At 44.9% G+C, this 22,273-nt stretch overlaps 1 protein-coding gene and 1 non-coding gene across 2 annotated transcripts; both read right to left on the bottom strand.

The window, feature by feature from the left end:
* Positions 1–2,724: 2,724 nt before the first annotated feature.
* LOC123181439 (plant intracellular Ras-group-related LRR protein 5) lies at positions 2,725–6,774 on the bottom strand. The gene is made up of 3 exons (XM_044593699.1): positions 6,182–6,774; positions 3,241–4,160; positions 2,725–3,156 (listed from the first exon to the last, which is right to left on the bottom strand). Exons 1-3 carry the CDS (start codon positions 6,717–6,719, stop codon positions 3,013–3,015), a joined length of 1,602 nt encoding a protein of 533 aa, XP_044449634.1. The 5' UTR covers positions 6,720–6,774; the 3' UTR covers positions 2,725–3,012.
* A 1,142-nt stretch (positions 6,775–7,916) lies between these two features.
* Positions 7,917–7,989, bottom strand: TRNAA-UGC (transfer RNA alanine (anticodon UGC)). Its single transcript has one exon. It is a non-coding gene; the product is annotated as a tRNA-Ala (tRNA).
* Positions 7,990–22,273: the final 14,284 nt, after the last annotated feature.

Genomic DNA, 22,273 nt, shown 5'->3' with positions numbered 1-22,273 from the left:
GGCATGGATGCATTTGCTAGCAGTGCTAGTCCCATATCAACAATGTGACGATGTTTTCTCTCAGCAGAGCCATTCTGTTGGTGAGCATGAGGACAAGAGACATGATGTGAGATGCCAAGCTTTTGGAAAAAAGAGTTCAACTTCTCATACTCACCACCCCAGTCGGTTTGCATAGCAATGATTTTGGAGTTCAATTTGCGTTCAACAAGGTTTTGAAAATTGATAAAGACTTGGAATACATCGGATCTTTTTTTCAACAAATAAATCCAAGTAAATTTACTATAATCATCAATGAAGCTTACATAGTAGGAAAATCTCCCAACTGAAGTAGGGGCTGGTCCCCATACATCTGAGAAGATGAGTTGTAATGGAGAAGTAGATACACTAATAGAAATAGGGTAAGGCAATTGATGACTTTTAGCTTGTTGACACGGATCACAAACTGACTCAACACTAAGACTAGGCTCATAAGAGAGTTTATTTTTGCTAAGAATATATTTAACTATGACTGAAGATGGATGACCCAAACGACTGTGCCACCTTGATGAAGAAGGCTTGGTGACAATATTTGCTTGTTTATCTGACCATGAAGATGATGATGATATGAGTGGGTAGAGACCTCCCACGCACCGTCCTCTAAGAATTATTCTCCTTGTTGCCAAGTCCTTAACCAAGAAAAAATAAGGATATAATTCTATGAGAACATTGTTATCAAGAGTGAAATGATGAACGGAAACAAGATTTTTGGAAGTTTCTGGAACATGCAAGACATCTTTCAAGTGCAAATTTTTCATGGGGTTTTTAACGATTGAACTACCAATATGTGTAATATTCATACCAGAACCGCTTGCCGTGCGAATTTGGTCACCTCCGTTGTACTTCTCCCGCATGGTCAACTTGTCAAGTTCACCTGTTATATGATTTGTTGCTGCACTGTCGGCATACCAATTTGTGTCAACTCCATAGGAGACTGCATGGGCCTCCTTTTCTTCTTGATCATTCTCTTCGTAGCGCCACCAGCAGACGCGTGCACCCCCTGGATGATGCTTGAGACATATCTGACACTCTGGAAAGTCATGCTGCTCACGCACCTGTTGTTGTTGCTGCTGCCGAGGGCGTCCTCTGAAGCCGCCGCTGCCATTGGAGGGAGAAGGCTGGCAGTCACCACGATCACCGCGGTCACCACTACGGTCGCGCCCCCTTCCTCCTCGCCCGCGATAGGATCTGCTGCGGGACAAGCCATGGCCTCTGTAGACTGCATTAGCAGATGTATGAAACCCGCCTGAAGACGAGTCGCCCAACATCTCCATCCTTTGATCAAAGGCAGAGATCTGAGCAAAGAGATCATCGGCGGTGATGCTGTTCTTGACAGCGCCGATCGCCGCCACCACGGAGTCGTAGTCGCGGTCCAATCCTGCAAGTATGTAGTCCACCATCTCCGGATCAGAGACGGGGAGGCCAGCAGCAGCCAGTTCATCCCCGAGGCTCTTCATCTTCGCCATGTATGCTGAACTAGACATAGTGCCTTTCTTGGTGTTGGTGATCGCAATCCTTAGGTTGGTGATCCGAGACTGCGATTGTGAGGCGAAGAGGTTGTTGATTGTTGTCCAGAGCTCGAAGGTGGAGTCCCTCCCGACGACCTGCGCAAGGATCTCAGGAGACATGGAGTTGAGTAGATATGACAGAACCTGCTGATCTTCGGCGATCCAATGTCCATACAGAGGATTCGGCTCTTGGGTCGTGGTTTTGTCCGCCTTTGTGACCTCCACCGTCTTGGGCGGAGCGGCGTCGGAGTTGTCCAGAAGCCCAGTAACCTGCGCTCCTCGCAGGGCTGGGAGAACCTGCGTCTTCCAGAGGATGAAATTCCCTCTCGCAAGCTTTTCTGATGGAGGTGAACCAAGGTTCAGGGCGACGCCGGCTGAGGAAGCCATGACGGCGATCGCGGATATGATCTAGGGTTTTGTTTCTGGTTTGTGGCTAGATGTATGGAAGAGGGGCTCTGATGACCATGTAAAAGTATGAAGCGTTCCTACTCCCTCGAGGGGAGCCGCGTGCGTATATATATATTGATAGGGCCGAAGGACTTGCCTTGGCGCACAAGGATGAGTACAAGAGTTTGAATACAATAGGAGATAGAGGAAGAGGTTGAGATTACAACGATATGAGATTTGTTCTAACACCAGCAAACAAAGTTGTGAGGAGGTGACGGACATGATTTTAACAGCTTATTGTCATATTCAAACAAGGCTTAGATTGCTTTCACCAAGGATTAGCACTGACTTCTTCTATTGCTGATGTGACACTATATCTGTCTCTCAACGCAAAGTCTCTACGCCATGTTAAGATTATTCTCCGGATAAGTAATAGAGAGCTCAGCTGGAGCCATCAGTCTTGAATCCTCATATCAATTATCCACCAACAACAAATAACACAAGGCAACATGGATGGGGATAGCATAAACATATGAAAAGTCAAGCTTTTACAATAATAATACCAGTGCGTTAGGTCGCATGGTAGATAAGATAATATGGTAAATAAATCCAGCAAATTAGCCAGGGTATGTTATGGATCATAATCATTTACACGAATATCATCATTGTCATCTCTCGCCTTAGAGAATACAAAAGGATCTACAGCTTATAGATAACTGTTGACGCGATCAGGCAGTACTTATTTGTAGGACACTGAACATCTTAATATGGAAGGAAAAGAGTGCATCGGGACTAGTACTTAAGACAGATCGCATATAAATTTCAGATAGACATGTTTAATGTAATTGAGGGTCATATGCTATCTCATAATACAGGTGGAGTTACACACACAAGTGAATATGACTAGTTCTTGAAGAAAGAACTAGAGATGAACCTTTACAAGAAAACTACACATACACACACAAACCACAAACGTAGGAAGAATGCAAAGAATCAACATGAAGGGCAACCTTCCTTTCATTGCTGACCTGGGACATGAACAAAGCATGATGATACATACATACAGACGAAATGCTTCAGCTTAAGCTGGAACCAATCCCAGTTCTTCATCTTTTTTGCAGCAACCAAACAATGAGCGGAACCAGGCCCAGAAGCTTGTCCCCTCTGTTTTCTTCTGGCTTGCTCCTCTTGAAGCAACCATATCAGCCACATACTGGACCACCGCCTGACATGCAAAAGTAAACATAATTCAATTATCTAAGGAGTAAAGTTATTATTAACTTATAGCAGAGCGACAATAAATACACACCTGAGCCCCTAACTTGATAACTTCTCTTGGTGGTACTTCTAGTGGAGTCTCGTCAGCATGAAATACACGAAGCTTTGCAAGGAACTCGAATGAATCTGGCAGCATTCTTATCTGGTTGCTGCTGATGTCCAACTCCTCAAGCATCTCAAGATTTCCTATTGATCTTGGCAGTGCTCTTAAATCAGCAAAGTTCCTGCTGACATTTAACTTCACAAGGCTAGTCGCAAAGCAAATGCTCTCAGGGATTCCTTCAACTTCATTGAAACTGACATCCAGCTCTCTCAGTCTGGTAAGCGAACCAATTGTTGTAGGCAGGCCTTTGATTCTGTTGTAGTGCAATGTGAGAATTTCTAGCTTTTCCAACTTCCCAATACCTTCTGGAAGGGCTTTTAACTGATTGAAGTCCAATCTAAGTTCCACAAGAGATATGCAAGACCCTATAGTATAGGGTAGCTCCTCAAGCTCATTCGTCTCAGCTATTAATCTTCTCAAGTTCATTAATTTTCCTATACAGTCTGGCAGTATCTTGAACTGATTCGAGCTCAGGTCAAGGTTTGCTAGGCTTGTGAGATTTCCAAATGATGCCGGAAGAGACTTCAGCTGGTTTGCGTGCAAATCAAGATCAATTAAGCTAGATAGTTCCCCAAATGTATCAGGCAGATTGATCAACTGGTTTGAGTGGATGTCAAGCTTTGTCAAGTATCTAAGGCTACCAACTGTTGATGGGAGTGCCATGATCCTGTTCTCAGATATATCAAGCTCAGTAACATCTTGCAACTTCCCAAGTGAGACAGGGAGCCACTCGATTTGGTCTACCAGCTTCCCTCGGAGATTGAGCTCCGTGGTCCCTCTCTTTGCTGATGACTCTATGAGGCTTGCCACTTGGATAAGGCTCAATTTCTGGTCCACCATGTCACTGCCTGCAGGATGTTTCAAAAGCATGAGTTACAGTAAGTACCGGAAGCTCAAAACGTTAATCATATTTATGTCACTGTTACAAACTGATCTTTAGTTGCCTAAGAATGGCTTAGACTATACTTTTTTCATAAAGGAGGAGTGACCCCCGGCCTCTGCATTGTTTAGGCCTATACTACAAAGCACTTAAACAATAATTAATACAGTGCAGTGGGGAAAATTGACTATCTATGCCTTAGAAACATAAATGCAAGCTCTAGCAAAATACCAACTGAGGAATTTCAACACTGATACCACCAGAATTTCTCTCTGTTAGTTTCTCAAAAAAAAAATCTCTGTTACATATTTTGTCGGAATTCAATATGAATAATGTGATATAGTCTTCTTCGAGAATGAGTAGGGGGTATCTCTCAACCTACGGACAGACAACTAGCAAGTGGCCTTCTTTTTTCTCTTTTCCTTTTTGAGACAAGTGATTGGCCTTCTTCTCTTGAGCCACATCCGTCTCCTCATGCTCCCCTGGCTCTACTTCTATGGGCAACGGTTGGCGTAGGGTGAGAGAGGCAAGGGACTTGGTTTGGTTGGGCACGGCCATGCTTTTTTTCGGCATCGCCACGTGGAATGCTATCAGCATTTGACGGCACAACAAATACGTTAAATTTATAAGACTTGGTGGTATTTAAGTGCACCAAGTCCTTTTAATGGTATTTCTGCTCAAGTGGTGTTACCAAGATGGGTATCCAATTGAGTCAACCGGTTTTTGCCATGCTTCATATCACAATAATATATGCCTACCTATAATCCAATATCAATTAAAAGTTTAAAACAGGTGAATTAACTTCGGGTGTTGATAAGTTTCACGGTAAATTAGTACGAGAAGCCAAGGATAGATCTCTTCATAGTGGGTCCAGCTACCACCATTGGGGAATGGAGTGGATCCACGATCAGCACACACACACACACAAGAAACGTCACAGACAGAGAGATGATCCCCAGTTCCCCACTGAATGTGCCTAGCAAAAAAATTAGTTTCAGGGAACATCTGACTCTGTCCAATGGTTTCTATTTTCCAATGGGGTGCCCCCAAGCCTATATTGCTGCAGATACACTATCAAGGAGGAAATAATTCTAGTGTTTCCTAGAGCCAAGAGAAATACTTACGTCGGGCTAAAGGATTGGTTATCTAACTTTTTCTAATTTTCTTTGTGTACATCTTTCTTTTATAAAACTGCAGTAGGTCAATAACCTAGTGTGTTCCTTTAAAAAATTAGTTAGGCAAAAGAGTTGACTCTAGAACTTGCATGTGATGCCAAAGGAATCTATTAGGTGTACAAAAACAGCTCAGAAGTCAAATGGCTAAGCTTCTGCATTCAAGATATTAGGATGCTAAATGCAAATTACAACAAAAATGGGGAGTGAAGTTCCTTTGGAGTAGTAATTATCATAACATGAAAAATATGGATATTTTGGGAGATCGCTTTCATTCTCTAGAAAAATGTTTGGGATATGAAACCTGCGAAGAATTCTACTCCAAACAAACAATAGCAAGTAGCTAAAAATTGAAGAATCTCATAATTTATACACCAACACACAGAAACATCGCAACTCGCAGGGGCCATCCCCCATAGTTCCAGTTACTAATAATAGCAGAAAACTACTGAAAAGGAATGCACAGATAAATTTGTGGGCACCATAGATGATAGCAGTACCCATGGCAACATAGATGTAGAAAATTCAAAGAGGCAGAGAGAAATAAAGTGGCTTGTGCCTTACTATACATTAATCAAACTACTAGTACTAGTTTCTGTAGTCAACTTTCCATAAAAAAAAGAGCAGTGCAGCGTAATGGAACTACCTGAACTACCACTACTACAGGAGTATAAAGCAAGATTTCCTGATTCCAACAATTAATATGAACACGGAACAAAATCCACACAGCTCCATAGAAACAACACCGGTCCAGTAATAAGTACAATCGTGATCCTAACAAAACCAACGCAAAGCCGAAGCATGAAAGTAAAATCACCTGTAGAACCATCGCGAAGCAGGGACGAAACGGCCTTGGTGTCCAAGCCGAAGCCGACACCCCTGTTTCCGCGCTCTATCTCCCCGACCGCGGACGCCGCCGCCGCGACGGCGCTACGCCTAGCATCCATCTCCTCCACGACCTCCGCCATCTCCACACCACCACCGCCGCCGCTGCTACCTTCGCCGGAAGGGGACACGACCCGCGACGCCCTCTGGATGAGGCCGTCGAGCACCTTGAAGCGCCTCTCGAGCTCGACAACGTGCGCGGCCTCCTTCCGCTGCTGCAGCGCGCGCAGCCGCACCGCGGCGCGCCTGGCCTCGCGCAGCACGGCGAGGAGCTCCCCGGACACCCCCTCCGCCTCCCGCAGCCGCGCCGCCTCCTCCCGCGCGACGTCCGCCAGGCGCGCCTCTTCCTCCGCGTCGGCCGAGGCCAGAACCGCCGCCGCCGCCTCCACCTCCTCCACCGCCGGCCGCGGCGGCAGCTCCCGGTACACCCTCGTGAGCTCCTCCACCACACCCGCCGTCGCCGCCGCCATCTCCACAAGTCCGACAGAGAGCAGAGCCTATAGAGAGGGGAGCGGGCCGAGAATAACTGCGGGTGTGGTGCGCGTTCGTATATAGGAGCGGAAATACGGGGAGGGTCGCGAAGAAAAGTCTCCTCATGTAGAGGGCTGAACTGGTAGCTCAAAAAGAGTGAGGGGGTTTTCGGCAAAATGCGTAGGCGGCCCGCTGGGCCACGTGGGGCCCGGCGATTAGTTGTCACCGCATCGGGATGTGTCGCGTAGGATCTGGAGCATCCCGTTCCCAATCGCACCACACTGTGGGCCCTGCTGTGTCCCAGCTGCTACGCACTGTCAAAACTCCACTCACCGCTCCACGCAACATTACATAGCAGTAAAAAAAACATGTCATAGCAATGTTGCTGCTGCAAATAATCGCAACATAGTATTTTATAACTGATCACGAGTTTGACTGAGTAAATTGCAGTCCCGGCACCACCACCACTGAGCCGCATTGTCTCTTCGTCTAGTTGATCTGGGGCTTGCACTGGAACTCCACCACCACCAATTAAAAATGATCTAGGAAGCTTCTGTACAACACAAGTTGCTGCCTTGTTAACTCTCCAAGTGGAGCAGCAGACCATTAGGCCAGTTAATGGCTAATTAAACAAGAGCGCAGCATCCGCACTGCAAGCCAGGAACAGACAGGCGCACGTGAGGAGGCGTTAACAGCCGCTTGTTATCGCCTCGTTGTGGCACAGGCTGGGATGACACGGAGACAGATCAGACATGGGCGCGCGCGACGCAATCAGGCGTCCTCGGTGTGATCGATCCACCCACTGGATAATTGGACACGACGAAACGACAGCGGCTTCGGGGAGACCCCGTCCGTCTTCGTGCGTATCATCGGGATGGCAAAACGAGGGCCTTGGACGGGAGCCAGGCCACAGAATCGAGATCAAATCGGTCCATGGACCTGACGCTTTCCTAGGAGAAGACTGCAGGACAGATCAGCATCGGCCTTCCGCGGTTGGGTTGGGTTGTGCAGGCGGCATCTGGGCGGCGGCTTGCTGAGCCTTGGGAAAATAGCCGGAGTGGAGCGCAACGTAATCTGCTCTGACCATTGGTGGTGGTGTACTAGAAGATCGCGCTAGTTTACTTGCGCGTTTGGTCTGCTTGGGTAATAAGAAACGTGGAGGAAGGACAAATGAGCAGGAAATAAAAATGTGAAAATGGAGATGCGGGGGATTGAACCCCGTGCCTCTCGCATGCAAAGCGAGCGCTCTACCATTTGAGCTACATCCCCTTGGTGTGCTTTTTGTTTGATTTTCTTTAAGATTCTCTTATTACCTGGTTCTCACTACTATTTGCAGTTTTTTTTTTTTGATACCTACGACTATTTTCAGTTCGTTGCTGAGAAAACTACTATATGTACGAACCGCTGACCAGATGTGTCGAAACAGCCGGCGAACGCCCACTGTATATTTATCAACGTGCGGTACGGACTAAAATAGTGATGCGATGTTGTGTTATAGTCAGACTAACACAGAGACTCCGTTAAAAAAAAACTAACACAGCGACGTAATATGTATACTCAATTATCCCCTCAGGCTGCACTAATGGGGAGAACATATCCGTGCACTCAAAAAACGTAGCGCACGCCACAGCAAGGAAAAAACAAATCAATTCAGACCTAAGCTACGAGCGGGACTGCGGGGAGTAGTATACCGTATCTTGGGCGATCGATCGCGTTCTCACACAAAGTACGAGTATACTGAAGGAAAGCATGCTCCTACCTACTCGACCCATAAAGTCCACTGTTGCCCTCGTCGTCATGGAAGGCGCCAATCGGAAAAGCAGAATCAACGTTGCAATCAGGTAACCTCGACGTGACACGCGATGCCTCTTGGCGTACGATCGACATGATTGGGAACTCGGTTTTTGGAGCGTTTCGGCGCATTTCCGGCCGCCCACGAAACCTCAATTAATGATTTATCCATCGTGTCTGCAGGGAGAGTAGCACGGTGCGATGCAGCTTACGCTTGAGGTTGGTTGGCGGACACATGTAACGGAACGGAGGAAGAAGTCTCCTGCTTTTGTTTTTGTTTTTGTTTTTATTTAAAAAAAATGTTCCCGTTGCTTTCGAGCTAGGCAAGACTCTACTGCGAGCCCATCATTGACGATGCACAAGGACGTGTTCGGTTGCCTGCGCCCATTTTGAACTCCTTGCATAGGGGAAATATCTAGTGCTCCGGTCCATGGAGTGATACGCTGCTTCTAAACCACGTGGTGCGTTATATCTAAGATGAAGGGACACGATGAAGTCTGCTGGAAGATGTGAGATCCAACTACATGAATAATTGTGTGAAGGTTTCTTTTGGTCAGTTAAAATTCAAGGAAGAGACTAAGACGTACAAATATATTGGATGGCTCAGTTTTTCTTGAGCAAAACTCCGTTGTACACCCCGGTATATGTCAGATAAATTAACACACAGAGCATATAAACATTCAACACCCCATGTAAGTCCTGGTTGAAATCAACCTACTTGCAGTTGAACTTGTCAAAAGACTAGCAACTTGAAACATTGGTATCTTGCAGCCTTCAGGTTGCCATCAAAATTTCTCGTAAGGAACAGAATGGCATGTGATCATTAGGAACATTTTTAATTATTGTAGTCACATTTGGAATAAAGACGATGCAATATTTAGCAAAAAGAACAAATTCTACTTAGAAAAAAAATAGTACAAGCTAGTGAATGGTGTGGGATGGCAAATTGTCATAATTCATTCATAGCATCAAAAGAATGCTTGAACAGAAGCATTTCAACAAATAAAGGTGCACCATATGCTGCCCATCTTTGTCTTGGAACTAACATGACCTTAAGCTATATATTTACAAGAGTACATTTAGTTCACTACTTTACACAGGTAAACAAAGCTACTATATCCTTTCACTAAAGGAACTCAGTTAACTGCTCTCATACTTTTTTTCAAATCCTGTGAGCCAGCAATGCATGCTTCTGGTTGTTCCCAGTGATTGTTGGTCTGGAAACTTATGCACCTTTCAAATATCAATGTTTTAGATATCACCAGTGAAGCAAAAAAAATAAAGGAATGTTTGGTTTAACTAACTCGAATGAAAAACTTATTTATATAATGGCATCTGCTACTTCACCCTACATGCAACCCCCCCTTTTTTGGAAAAGGAGGAAAAATCCCCGGCCTCTGCATCAATCGATGCATGCAGCCATCTTATTAAAAATAGAGTATAAAAGTCTTAGGGTCACAAGAGGCCCATGATCAAAGTGCAAAACGAAATAAAACAAAAAATAGATGCCACATCCGGCGATACAGAGCAGGCTACGATGCCTATACACCTAGCCTATTATCAGTTCGCCATCCAAAATCGGCTGAAGATAGCTCGTGCTCCCGTTTCCCAACGGTTGCACCCAATAACCAAAAGCTCCCTAGAGTCCACATGAGTGAGTAATGACCACATGCGGATCCACGCTGTAGCTCCGTAGATAACCTGCAAAAAATTCGTGAAGTTTGTGAAGGAAATATGCCCTAGAGGCAATAATAAAGTTATTATTTATTTCCTTATTTCATGATAAATGTTTATTATTCATGCTAGAATTGTATTAACCGGAAACATGATACATGTGTGAATACATAGACAAACAGAATGTCACTAGTATGCCTCTACTTGACTAGCTCGTTGAATCAAAGATGGTTAAGTTTCCTAGCCATAGACATGAGTTGTCATTTGATTAACGGGATCACATCATTAGGAGAATGATGTGATTGACTTGACCCATTCCGTTAGCTTAGCACTTGATCGTTTAGTATGTTGCTATTGCTTTCTTCATGACTTATACATGTTCCTATGACTATGAGACTATGCAACTCCCGTTTACCGGAGGAACACTTTGTGTGCTACCAAACGTCACAACGTAACTGAGTGATTATAAAGGTGCTCTACAGGTGTCTCCGAAGGTACTTGTTGAGTTGGCGTATTTCAAGATTAGGATTTGTCACTCCGATATCTCTGGGCCCACTCGGTAATACACATCACTATAAGCCTTGCAAGCATTGTAACTAATGAGTTAGTTGCGGGATGATGTATTACGGAACGAGTAAAGAGACTTGCCGGTAACGAGATTGAACTAGGTATTGAGATACCGACGATCGAATCTCGGGCAAGTAACATACCGATGACAAAGGGAATAACGTATGTTGTTATGCGGTTTGACCGATAAAGATCTTCGTAGAATATGTAGGAGCCAATATGAGCATCCAGGTTCCGCTATTGGTTATTGATCGGAGACGTGTCTCGGTCATGTCTACATAGTTCTCGAACCCGTAGGGTCCGCACGCTTAACGTTCGGTGACGATTTGTATTATGAGTTTATGTGATTTGATGACCGAAGGTAGTTCGGAGTCCCGGATGAGATTGGGGACATGACGAGGAGTCTCGAAATGGCTGAGACATAAAGATCGATATATTGGACGACTATATTCCGACATCGGAAAGGTTCTGAGTGATTCGGGTATTTTTCGAAGTACCGGAGAGTTACGGGAATTCGTATTGGGCCTTAATGGGCCATACGGCAAAGGAGAGAAAGGCCTCAAAGGGTGGCCGCACCCCTCCCCATGGACTGTTCCGAATTAGACTAGGGAGGGGGGCGCCCCCTTCCTTCCTTCTCCTTCTCCCTTCCCTTTTTCCTATTCCATGTGGGAGGTGGAATCCTACTAGGACTAGGGAGTCCTAGTAGGACTCCACACTTGGGCGCGCCCTATGAGGGCCGGCCTCCTCCTCCCTCCATCCTTTATATACATGGCCAGGGGGCACCCCATAGACACAACAATTGATCATTGATCTTTTAGCCGTGTGCGGTGCCCCCTCCACCATAATCCACCTCGCTCATATCATAGTGGTGATTAGGCGAAGCCCTGCGTCGGTAGCATCATCATCACCGTCATCACGCCGTCGTGCTGACGGAACTCTCCCGCAAAGCTCTGCTGGATCAGAGTTCGTGGGACATCATCGAGCTGAACGTGTGCTGAACTCGGAGGTGCCGTACGTTCGGTACTTGGATCGGTCAGATCATGAAGACGTACGACTACATCAACCGCGCTGTCATAACACTTCCGCTTTCGGTCTACGAGGGTACATGGACACACTCTCCCCTCTCGTTGCTATGCATCACCATGATCTTGCGTGTTCGTAGGAAATTTTTGAAATTACTACGTTTCCCAACAATGGCATCAGAGCCAGGTTTGATGCGTCGATATTATATGCACGAGTAGAACACAAGTGAGTTGTGGGCGATACAAGTCATACTGCTTACCAGCATGTCATACTTTGGTTTGGCGGTATTGTTGGATGAAGCGGCCCGGACCGACATTACGCGTACGCTTATGCGAGACTGGTTCTACCGATGTGCTTTGCACACAGGTGGCTGGCGGGTGTCAGTTTCTCCAACTTTAGTTGAACCGAGTGTGGCTACGCCCGGTCCTTAAGGTTAAAACAGCACTAACTTGACGAACTATCGTTGTGGTTTTGATGGGTAGGTAAGAATGGTTCTTGCTCAGCCCATAGCAGTCACGTAAAACTTGCAACAACAAAGTAGAGGACGTCTAACTTGTTTTTGCAGGGCATGTTGTGATGTGATATGGTCAAGACGTGATGAGATATAAGTTGTTGTATGAGATGATCATGTTTTGTTCAAGTTATCGGCAACTGGCAGAAGCCTTATGGTTGTCTCCTTATTGCATAAGATGCAAGAGCCATATGATTGCTTTACTTTATCGCTATGTGATAGCAATAGTTGCAAGAGCAATAGTTGGCGAGACGACCATGTGACGACACATTGATAAAGATCAAGATGATGGAGATCATGGTGTCATGCCGGTGACAATGGAAATCATAACGGTACTTTATGGAGATCAAAGGCACAAGATGATGATGGCCATATCATGTCACATATTTTGATTGCATATGATGTTTATCTTTTATACATCTTATTTTGCTTAGTTCGGTGGTAGCTTTATAAGATGACCCCTTACTAAAATTTCAAGGTATAAGTGTTCTCCCTGAGTATGCACCGTTGCAAAAGTTCTTCGTGCTGAGACACCACGTGATGATCGGGTGTGATAAGCTCTATGTTCAAATACAATGGGTGCAAGACAGTTTTGCACACGCGGAATACTCAGGTTAAACTTGACGAGCCTAGCATATGCAGATATGGCCTCGGAACACTGGAGACCGAAAGGTCGAGCGTGAATCATATAGTAGATATGATCAACATAGTGATGTTCACCATTGAAAACTACTCCATCTCACGTGATGATCGGACATGGTTTAGTTGATTTGGATCACGTGATCACTTAGATGATTAGAGGGATGTCTATCTAAGTGGGAGTTCTTAAGTAATATGATTAATTGAACTTTAATTTATCATGAACTTAGTCCTGGTAGTATTAGCATATCTATGTTGTAGATCAATAGCTCGCGATGTTGCTCCCCGTTTAATTTTTGATATGTTCCTAGAGAAAACTAAGTTGAAAGATGATAGTAGCAATGTTACGGACTTGGTCCGTGATCTGAGGATTATCCTCATTGCTGCACAGAAAAATTATGTCCTTGATGCACCGCTAGGTGACAGACCTATTGCAGGAACAGATGCAGACGTTATGAACGTTTGACAAAGCTCGGTATGATGACTACTTGATAGTTTAGTGCACCATGCTTTATGGCTTAGAATCGGGACTTCAAAGACGTTTTGAACGTCATGGACCATATGAGATGTTCTAGGAGTTGAAGTTAATATTTCAAGCAAATACCCGAGTTGAGAGATATGAGTCTCCAACAAGTTCTATAGCTAAAAGATGGAGGAGAATAGCTCAACCAGTGAGCATGTGCTCAGATTGTCTGGGTACTAAAATTGCTTGAATCAAGTGGGAGTTAATCTTCCAGATAAGATAGTAATTGACAAAATTCTCTAGTCACTATCACCAAGTTAATAGAACTTCGTGATGAACTATAATATGCAAGGGATGACGAAAACAATTCCCAAGCTCTTCGCGATGCTAAAATCGGCGAAGGTAGAAATCAAGAAAAACATCAAGTGTTGATGGTTGACAAGACCACTAGTTTCAAGAAAAGGGGCAAAGGGAAGAAGGGGAACTTCAAGAAGAACGGAAAGCAAGTTGCTGCTCAAGTGAAGAAGCCCAAGTCTGGACCTAAGCCTGAGACTAAGTGCTTCTACTGCAAAGGAACTAGTCACTGGAAGCGGAACTACCCCAAGTAATTGGCGGATAAGAAGGATGGCAAAGTGAACAAAGGTATATTTGATATACATGTTATTGATGTATACTTTACTAGTGTTTATAGCAACCCCTCGGTATTTGATACTGGTCCAGTTGCTAAAAGTAGTAACTCGAAACGGGAGTTGCAGAATGAACAGAAACTAGTTAAGGATGAGTGACGATGTGTGTTGGAAGTAGTTCCAAGATTGATATGTGTAACATCCCAAATTTTCAATTTGGAATGTTATACATAGATCATCATTGCATATCATATTTTTTTTTTGCATTTCTGGCAAATCCTCGATAAATCCTAAGCAACTCAAGGACCCTCGGAGAGAGTTGGGGATTTTCCCGAATTTTTCATATTTGATTTTCATCAAATAATAAAACGAGGATTTTGGTTTTAATTATTTTCTCTCCGGAAAAATATTTCATTTAAAATTTAATGAGAGGAGAAAATATGACTTCTCCAAAACAATTGAAATATTGGAGGAAAAATATTAAAATCATTTATTGGATTTTATTCGGATTTTATTTGTAATTTTAATTGCATTAAAAAAATTGCACGTTTTCAAAACTGCATTTTTGTGTCAAGAAAATGTTCACCCTATTCTAATTATTTTAACTAGACGGGGAAATTTGTTTTATTTTTTTGGATTTTTATTTATTTTTCTATGAATTGTTCTCGGCAGAATGTTAAAAAAAAAAATTCGCGCCGCGCCCGACCGGGCCGAGGCCCAGCCGAGCCGCCGGCCCATCCCCGCGTCTCCTCCGCGCGCACGCCGCCCGCCGCCGCCGTGTCCGACTCGGACGCCGCCGCCGCCGCCTTTCCCCTCCTCCAAGCAGGCCCCCTCTCTCCTTATATACCGCCGCCCCCCTCTTCACCCCGTACCCGCAACCGCCCCGAGCCGAGCCCGCCGGAGCCGGAGCCCCGACGCCCGAAGGCCGCCGCCGTTCGCCGCCGTTCGCCGCCCCCTCGCCACCCCAAGCCCCGCCGCACTCCGCCCCTTCGCCGGACCCCGCCGGAGCCGTCCGACGAGGTATCGTTCCGATGCCATTTGCCGGTTTTTTGAAGAAAAAAAACCATTCGTTTTAAAAAAAACCCTAGATTGGTTTATTTTCTTCGGTTTTATTATTTTGTGAACGTTCACCGACCCGTTCGTTTCAACGAACGTGTTCGTCGGATTTTCTCTGTTAACGAACGCCCGTTCTTTAACCGTTCGTCAGTTTTTCTTTTTCGTCGGATTTTTCCCGATTATTTCAGATCTCGATTTCTGATCGGATCTTCGTTTTCGTTTAACTTTTCGCTCGTTTATCGGAATCAGGTGATTCAAGCGCCTAGAGTTTCGTCTCGAAATTCTCTTTCCGTTTGACCTACTCAAACAAGTTTTTGCTACTGTAAAATTTGACCTAGATCCAGATTAGTAAACGAAGCTTGTTTCTTTCGCCGTTTGACTTTCGTTGCTTCGTTCGAGTTGATTCTTTTTGCAAACTGGAGTTCTTAAGTTGAACTTTCTGGTTGGATCTTTCATTCGAGTTTTACCTGTGCATTAGATGAGTACTTATTGTTTGCTTGTTTGTTTGCGATAGAGTACCCGGAGTGCGCCGCTTGTTACTTCGAATCGCTAGGTTTCGCGGATCATCAGCAAGGCAAGTAACACTTTGATCATACCTTTCCATACCCAGTTTTATTGCATTAGATCAATTCCTCAAACATTGCATGATTAGGATCTAATTAAACTGTGGGTATTGGGAAGTAGTTGAGGTAGTACCTATTACCTGTTTTATTATCAAACCCTTGGGAGTTACTTCTACGTTGCTATTATATTGCCATGCTATGCTCGTAGACGTGGATTGGGTTTGAGAGATTTCCATGACAGATGTGAGATTGTTAATTAATGGTTTACTTAAGGTGGCAACTAAAACTCACATCTGGGTGGATTGAGGTACCTGGGTATTCCAGGATTGCCTGTTTTTCTTTTGGACCGCCACCCAGGTTCAAAGGGATCATGAGATTATTCATGCTAGAAACTTCCGTGTGCAGCCGCAAGCTATTATGGGGGCTCTAGCATAGTTGATTAAGTTGTGTGAACTCTTACAGTGGTAGACTAGCAGATGTAGGGGAAAGTAGGTGTAACTGTCTACCCATACGTAAGGTGCAAACACTTCTGAAAGACTGTGTCTCGGTCATCCGTTTCTCAAACAACATGTAGTGCGAGAATCAAGCGGAGGCGATCGAGTCTTGTGGGGAGAAGTGCACAAACCTCTGCAGAGTGTACAAACTAATCATGGTTAGCCGTGTCCCCGGTTATGGACAACTTGAGTATCTAGTACTTGGATTATCATGTGAATCTCATCATGTTACTTTAATTAATTTTGTTGGGGTTTAATGAAGATTCTTAATTGGGATTGAGATGCTGTCAACCATCTCAATGTTCAACAACCACCATGATAGTTAAATAAAATTTATTCCTTTACAGTAGGGAAAAATTGGCTTCTCGCAAAACTGTAACCATAGAGCTTTCCACCAGCCATACATGCATGTAGTATAGCATTATTATGTTCATTATTCTCTATGTGTTACATTGCCAGCATATTCCATGTGCTGACCCGTTTCGGGCTGCAACGTTTCATGTTGCAGACTTTTCAGACGACGAGTAAGGTGCCTTAGGTCGTGGTCTTATACTCAGTGATGCCGTTGGAGTTGATGGACTCACTTATCTTCCAAGTCTTCCGCTGTTATCGTATTTAGATGGCCTTAAGCCATATTTATCATACTTATTTCTCTTCGGAGATATTCGATGTAATAAGTGTGTGATTGCTACTCTGTTATAAATCCTCCATTTGTACTGTGCGTGTCAGCATTACTGATCCAGGGATGACACTGGTGCACAGCAGCACAGACCATTTGAGGTCTGGTCGCTACAAAGGTGGTATCAGAGCACACGCTGACTGTAGGACACGACCACTAAGCTTAAGCCCTAGAACACTTCTCTCTTCTCATTTCTGACCCCTCTCCACTTTCTACTCTTTTAGGAATGGCGGATGCAAGGAGCAAGTTCATGCAACCAGATGAAGACACGCCTTTTGGACGACACTTGAAGGAAGTCACTAAGTACTTGAACATAGGAATACCAAGCATCACCGGAACCTACAACGCCACATTACCCGAAGAGGAGAGCTGGAAGATTCAAGTTCACATTCCAGGAAGGACGTTTGTGCCAGTTACTGAACCCATAAGATTGGTTTTCGAAGCACCAACCTGGAGTTTAGGGAAGAGCATGGCCGCCCACATCGCTATGGGACGCATTGGAGAAGTCTACCACAAGGAGCTTAAGGATACCATTTATCAGATTTGTGGACGCCGAGACGAGCAATGGGAGATGATCAGAACCAAGAAGGATGGATCAATTGCAGCTTTCATCCAGGAGCAAAACCAACATATTCGTCGCCAGGAGAACCAGATGTGCTCAGACAAGGAAGAACTGAAGAAGGCATTGACAAAGATCAAGGAGCTGGAGGAAGAACTCAAAGCTACACGCGAGGATTATTTGGAGGAAATCGTCGCACTAGTAGGGAAGAATGACGACCTGGAGAAGAAGATTGGAGTATTCATGGGAAATCCAGTGCCAAAAGCAAAAGATGACGAATGCACTTGCCCGGATAACTACATCATCATCGACGACACCGACTCGGAACCAAGTGAAGATGACTTTGTTGATGAAGCTGGAGCAGACATCATGGAGTCTTCAACTGATCAGAATTTCTAGTAGACCACCATATCAGTAGTAGTTTTCCCCCATTTAATAGTATAGTTCGAGCACTTTGTAACGCTAGTTAGATCGATTGTATGCTTTGAATTGGTTGAGTGATATTGATTGTATTTGTCTCATGAGCATATGGGTAGTGTTTTCCCTCTAGACCTCATTCTATTCTTAATTCTCATCTTTTCTAACCCATCAGATGCCTCCGAGACGCGACACCGGATTTGTCTTCCCACCAGAGATCACTCAGTTGATTCAGCAACAGAATGCCCTGATGCAAGTGTTAGTGCAGAACCAAGGCAACAACAACAACAACAACCCACCGCCACCACCACCTGTTGATCACTTAGCCCGTTTCTTGAGGATAAACCCGCCGGTGTTTTCCAGTAGCACCAAGCCGATTGTTGCAGATGATTGGCTCCGCAAAGTCGGAAGGGAGTTGACCACTGCAGGATGCACAGATGCGGAAAGAGTGCGTTTTGCCGCACATCAGCTTGATGGACCCGCAACATCATGGTGGGAGAATTACACAGCCACACACCCTATTGACACTGTCACATGGGACCAGTTTCAGCAAGCTTTCCGCACAGCCCATGTTTCAGTAGGAGCTATGGCTATGAAGAAGCGTGAGTTTCGCAACCTACGCCAAGGAGGACGCACCGTAGGCCAGTATGTGGAGGATTTCGGTAAGTTAGCACGTTATGCACCAGATGACGTTGCTACAGATGCAGCCAAGCAGGAGAAATTTTTGGAAGGACTAAATGATGAACTGAGTATGCAGTTGATGGTAGCAACCTTCAACAACTACCAGGAGTTGGTAGATAGAGCTCTCATGATTGAAGGGAAGCAACAGCAGATTGAAAACCGTAAGAGGAAGTATGGACAAGGGAAGTATAACTCTGGAGCTCAGCAGAAGCCACGTTTTGCCCCGAAGCCGGGAGGATAGTTTCAGCATACCCATGGAGGTAGTTCGCACAATCATAATGGCTCCAAAAATGGTAATGGGAACAGAGGAAGCAACGGACAAAACCACACCAACCCATCTACCCCAGCCAAGAGGGACCTGAGCCAAGTCACTTGCTTTAAGTGCTAGAAGACTGGACATTATGCCAATGAATGTCCTGAAGCCCAGAATGGAAATGGCAATGGAAGCTCTGGGAAGAAGCCGAACCCGTTCAACAAAGGACACGTGAACCACGTGAGCGTGGAGGAGGTTGAAGCTCAGCCTGATGCAGTAATAGGTAAGTTTTTGGTTAAGTCATTTACTGCAACTGTTCTTTTCGATACTGGTGCATCGCATTCATACATATCAAGGGGATTTGTGAATAAGTTTAAGCTGCCCACCAAAGTTCTCAGAACACCTATGTTAGTAACCTCGCCAGGAGCAGAGTATATGGCAAGCCAAGGATGTTTTCAGATGCCATTGGCCATTGGTAGGCATGTTTTCCCCTCAGACCTAATAGTTTTGGAATCGCAAGGTTTGGATGTGATTTTGGGAATGGATTGGCTATCGATGTATGGAGGGAACATCGATTGCGCCAGCAAGTCGATTTTGCTTACCACCCCAGAAGGAAAAAGGATTAAGTATGTATCCCGGCATATGCCGAAGAGGACTCAAGTGAATTCCTTATCAGGAGTTGTACAGGAGGAAGTACCAGTGGTGAAGGATTATCCGGATGTATTTCCAGAAGAGTTGCCAGGCATGCCACCGGATAGAGACATTGAGTTCCTGATTGACCTTTTGCCAGGCACAGGGCCAATATCTAAGAGACCGTACAGGATGCCCGCAAAAGATTTGGAGGAAATTAAGAAGCAGATTAAGGAGTTACTGGATAAAGGCTATATTCGCCCAAGTTCGTCACCTTGGGGATCACCAGTACTTCTAGTGGAGAAGAAAGATGGATCGTTGAGGATGGTTGTTGATTATCGTGGATTGAATGAAGTGACCATCAAAAACAAGTACCCACTGCCGATGATCAATGATTTGTTTGACCGCCTACAAGGAGCAAAAGTATTTTCCAAGATCGATCTACGATCAGGATACCATCAGTTAAAGATTCGAGAGCAGGATATACCTAAGACGGCTTTTACCACCAGATATGGACTGTATGAGTATACCGTTATGTCATTTGGTCTGACTAACGCACCTGCCTATTTCATGAACCTGATGAACAAAGTGTTTATGGAGTATTTGGACAAGTTCGTCGTGGTGTTCATTGATGATATTTTAGTCTTTTCCAAGAATGAGGAAGAGCATGAGGAGCATTTGCGATTGGTACTGGAGAAGCTCAGAGAACATCAGTTATATGCCAAGTTCAGCAAATGTGAATTTTGGCTGAAGGAAGTTGGATTCCTCGGACATGTTATTTCTGGAGAAGGACTAGCAGTAGACCCTGCCAAGGTTGACACAGTGACAAGTTGGGAATCACCCACGTCAGTTGGAGAAATCCGGAGTTTTCTTGGACTTGCAGGATACTACCGGAGGTTCATCGAGAATTTCTCGAAGATTGCTAAACCCATGACTGAGCTATTGAAGAAGGACACCAAATTCAATTGGACCGAGGATTGTGAAGCTAGTTTTCAGGAATTGAAGAAACGATTGGTTACATCACCAGTGTTGATTCTGCCAGATCAACGCAAGGATTATGAAGTTTATTGCGACGCTTCTCGTCGAGGACTTGGAGCAGTGCTTATGCAGGAAGGAAGAGTTGTGTCATATGCTTCACGACAACTTAAACCCCATGAGAAGAATTATGCTACGCATGATTTGGAGTTAGCAGCCGTGGTGCATGCGTTGAAGACATGGAGACATTTTCTCATCGGAAACCATTGTGAGGTGTACACGGATCACAAGAGTTTGAACTATATTTTCACGCAGAAGGAGTTAAATCTCAGACAGAGGAGATGGTTGGAGCTTATTAAGGACTATGATATGAGATTACATTATCACCCAGGAAAGGCTAACATAGTAGCAGACGCGTTGAGCCGCAAGAGTCATGTCAACACCCTCATGACAGGAGAGTTACCTCAGGGGTTAGCCGAGGACCTTCGCGAGCTATGTCTGGAGATAGTCCCAAGAGGCTATTTAGCGACACTGGAGATTCAGTCTACCTTGATGGAAAGGATCAGAGAAGCTCAGAAGACAGACAAGGAGATTGACGAGATAAAGGAGAAGATGAGCAAAGGAAAAGCCAAGGGATTTCGTCAGGATGAGCACGATACTTTATGGTTTGAGGACCGCGTTTATGTGCCCAATGATCCGGAGATCAGGAAGTTGATTTTGCAAGAAGCCCATGATTCACCGTACTCGATTCACCCAGGGAATACCAAGATGTATTTGGATTTGAAGAATACTTTCTGGTGGACCGGAATGAAGAAGGATATTGCGGAGTATGTAGCAGTTTGTGATGTATGTCAGAGAGTGAAGGCAGAGCATCAGAAGCCAGCAGGATTGCTACAAGCATTGCCGATACTCGAATGGAAGTGGGATAAAATAGGCATGGATTTTATCACCGGATTGCCAAGGACTCGTTCAGGCTATGACTCAATATGGGTTGTAGTCGACCGTTTGACGAAAGTAGATCACTTCATTCCAGTGAAGACCACTTACACCAGTGCTAAGTTGGCAAAGATATACATGACCAGGATCGTATGTTTGCATGGAGTTCCGAGGACCATTGTATCAGATAGAGGAACCCAGTTTACCTCGAAGTTTTGGAAGCAGTTACATGAAACATTGGGAACCAGGCTAGAGTTTAGTACAACCTTTCACCCACAGACAGATGGACAGACCGAGAGAGTCAATCAGATTTTGGAAGACATGTTGAGAGCTTGTGCACTAGATTATGGATCTAGTTGGGACGACAATTTGCCATATGCGGAGTTTTCCTACAACAACAGTTATCAAACCAGTTTGAAGATGGCCCCTTACGAAGCTTTGTACGGAAGAAGGTGTAGAACACCGTTGTTATGGGACGAGGTTGGAGACCGTCAGTTGTTTGGACCAGATTTGATTAAGGAGTCTGAATAGAAAGTGAGGTTGATTCGCGATAGGCTCAAGGTAGCCCAGTCCAGGCAGAAGAGTTATGCTGATTCTAAACGAAAGGAGACAGTTTATGAATCCGGAGACCGAGTGTACCTTCGAGTATCACCACTTCGAGGAGTGAAGCGCTTTGGAGTTAAGGGAAAGCTAGCGCCTCGTTTTATCGGACCATACAGAGTTTTGGAACGTATGGGAGAAGTTGCCTACAAGCTGGAATTGCCCGAAGGATTGTCTGGAGTTCATGATGTATTTCACGTTTCCCAGTTGAAGAAGTGCCACGCAGAGATGGCTGAGATACCGCTGAGAGATACAGTGCCGCTGGAATCGATTCAGCTGGAAAGTGATTTGACCTATGAGGAGAAACTAGTTAAGATTCTTGTGTATGCCAGCCGAGTCACCCGCAGTAAGGTTATCAAGTTTTGCAAAGTCTAGTGGAGTCACCACACGGAAGATGAAGCCACCTTGGAGCGAGA

This window comes from Triticum aestivum, chromosome 1D (assembly GCF_018294505.1).
Source record: "Triticum aestivum cultivar Chinese Spring chromosome 1D, IWGSC CS RefSeq v2.1, whole genome shotgun sequence".
Classification (NCBI taxonomy): Eukaryota; Viridiplantae; Streptophyta; class Magnoliopsida; order Poales; family Poaceae; genus Triticum; species Triticum aestivum.
This window is presented reverse-complemented; position numbering and strand designations above follow the sequence as displayed.

Coding starts and splice junctions, on each gene's coding strand:
- LOC123181439 (XM_044593699.1), bottom strand. CDS start 6,719: ATGGCGGCGGCGACGGCGGGTGTGGTGGAGGAGCTCACGAGGGTGTAC. Junction 4,161..6,181: donor GCTTCGCGATGGTTCTACAG/GTGATTTTACTT, acceptor AACATCCTGCAG/GCAGTGACATGGTGGACCAG. Junction 3,157..3,240: donor TTATCAAGTTAGGGGCTCAG/GTGTGTATTTAT, acceptor TTTGCATGTCAG/GCGGTGGTCCAGTATGTGGC.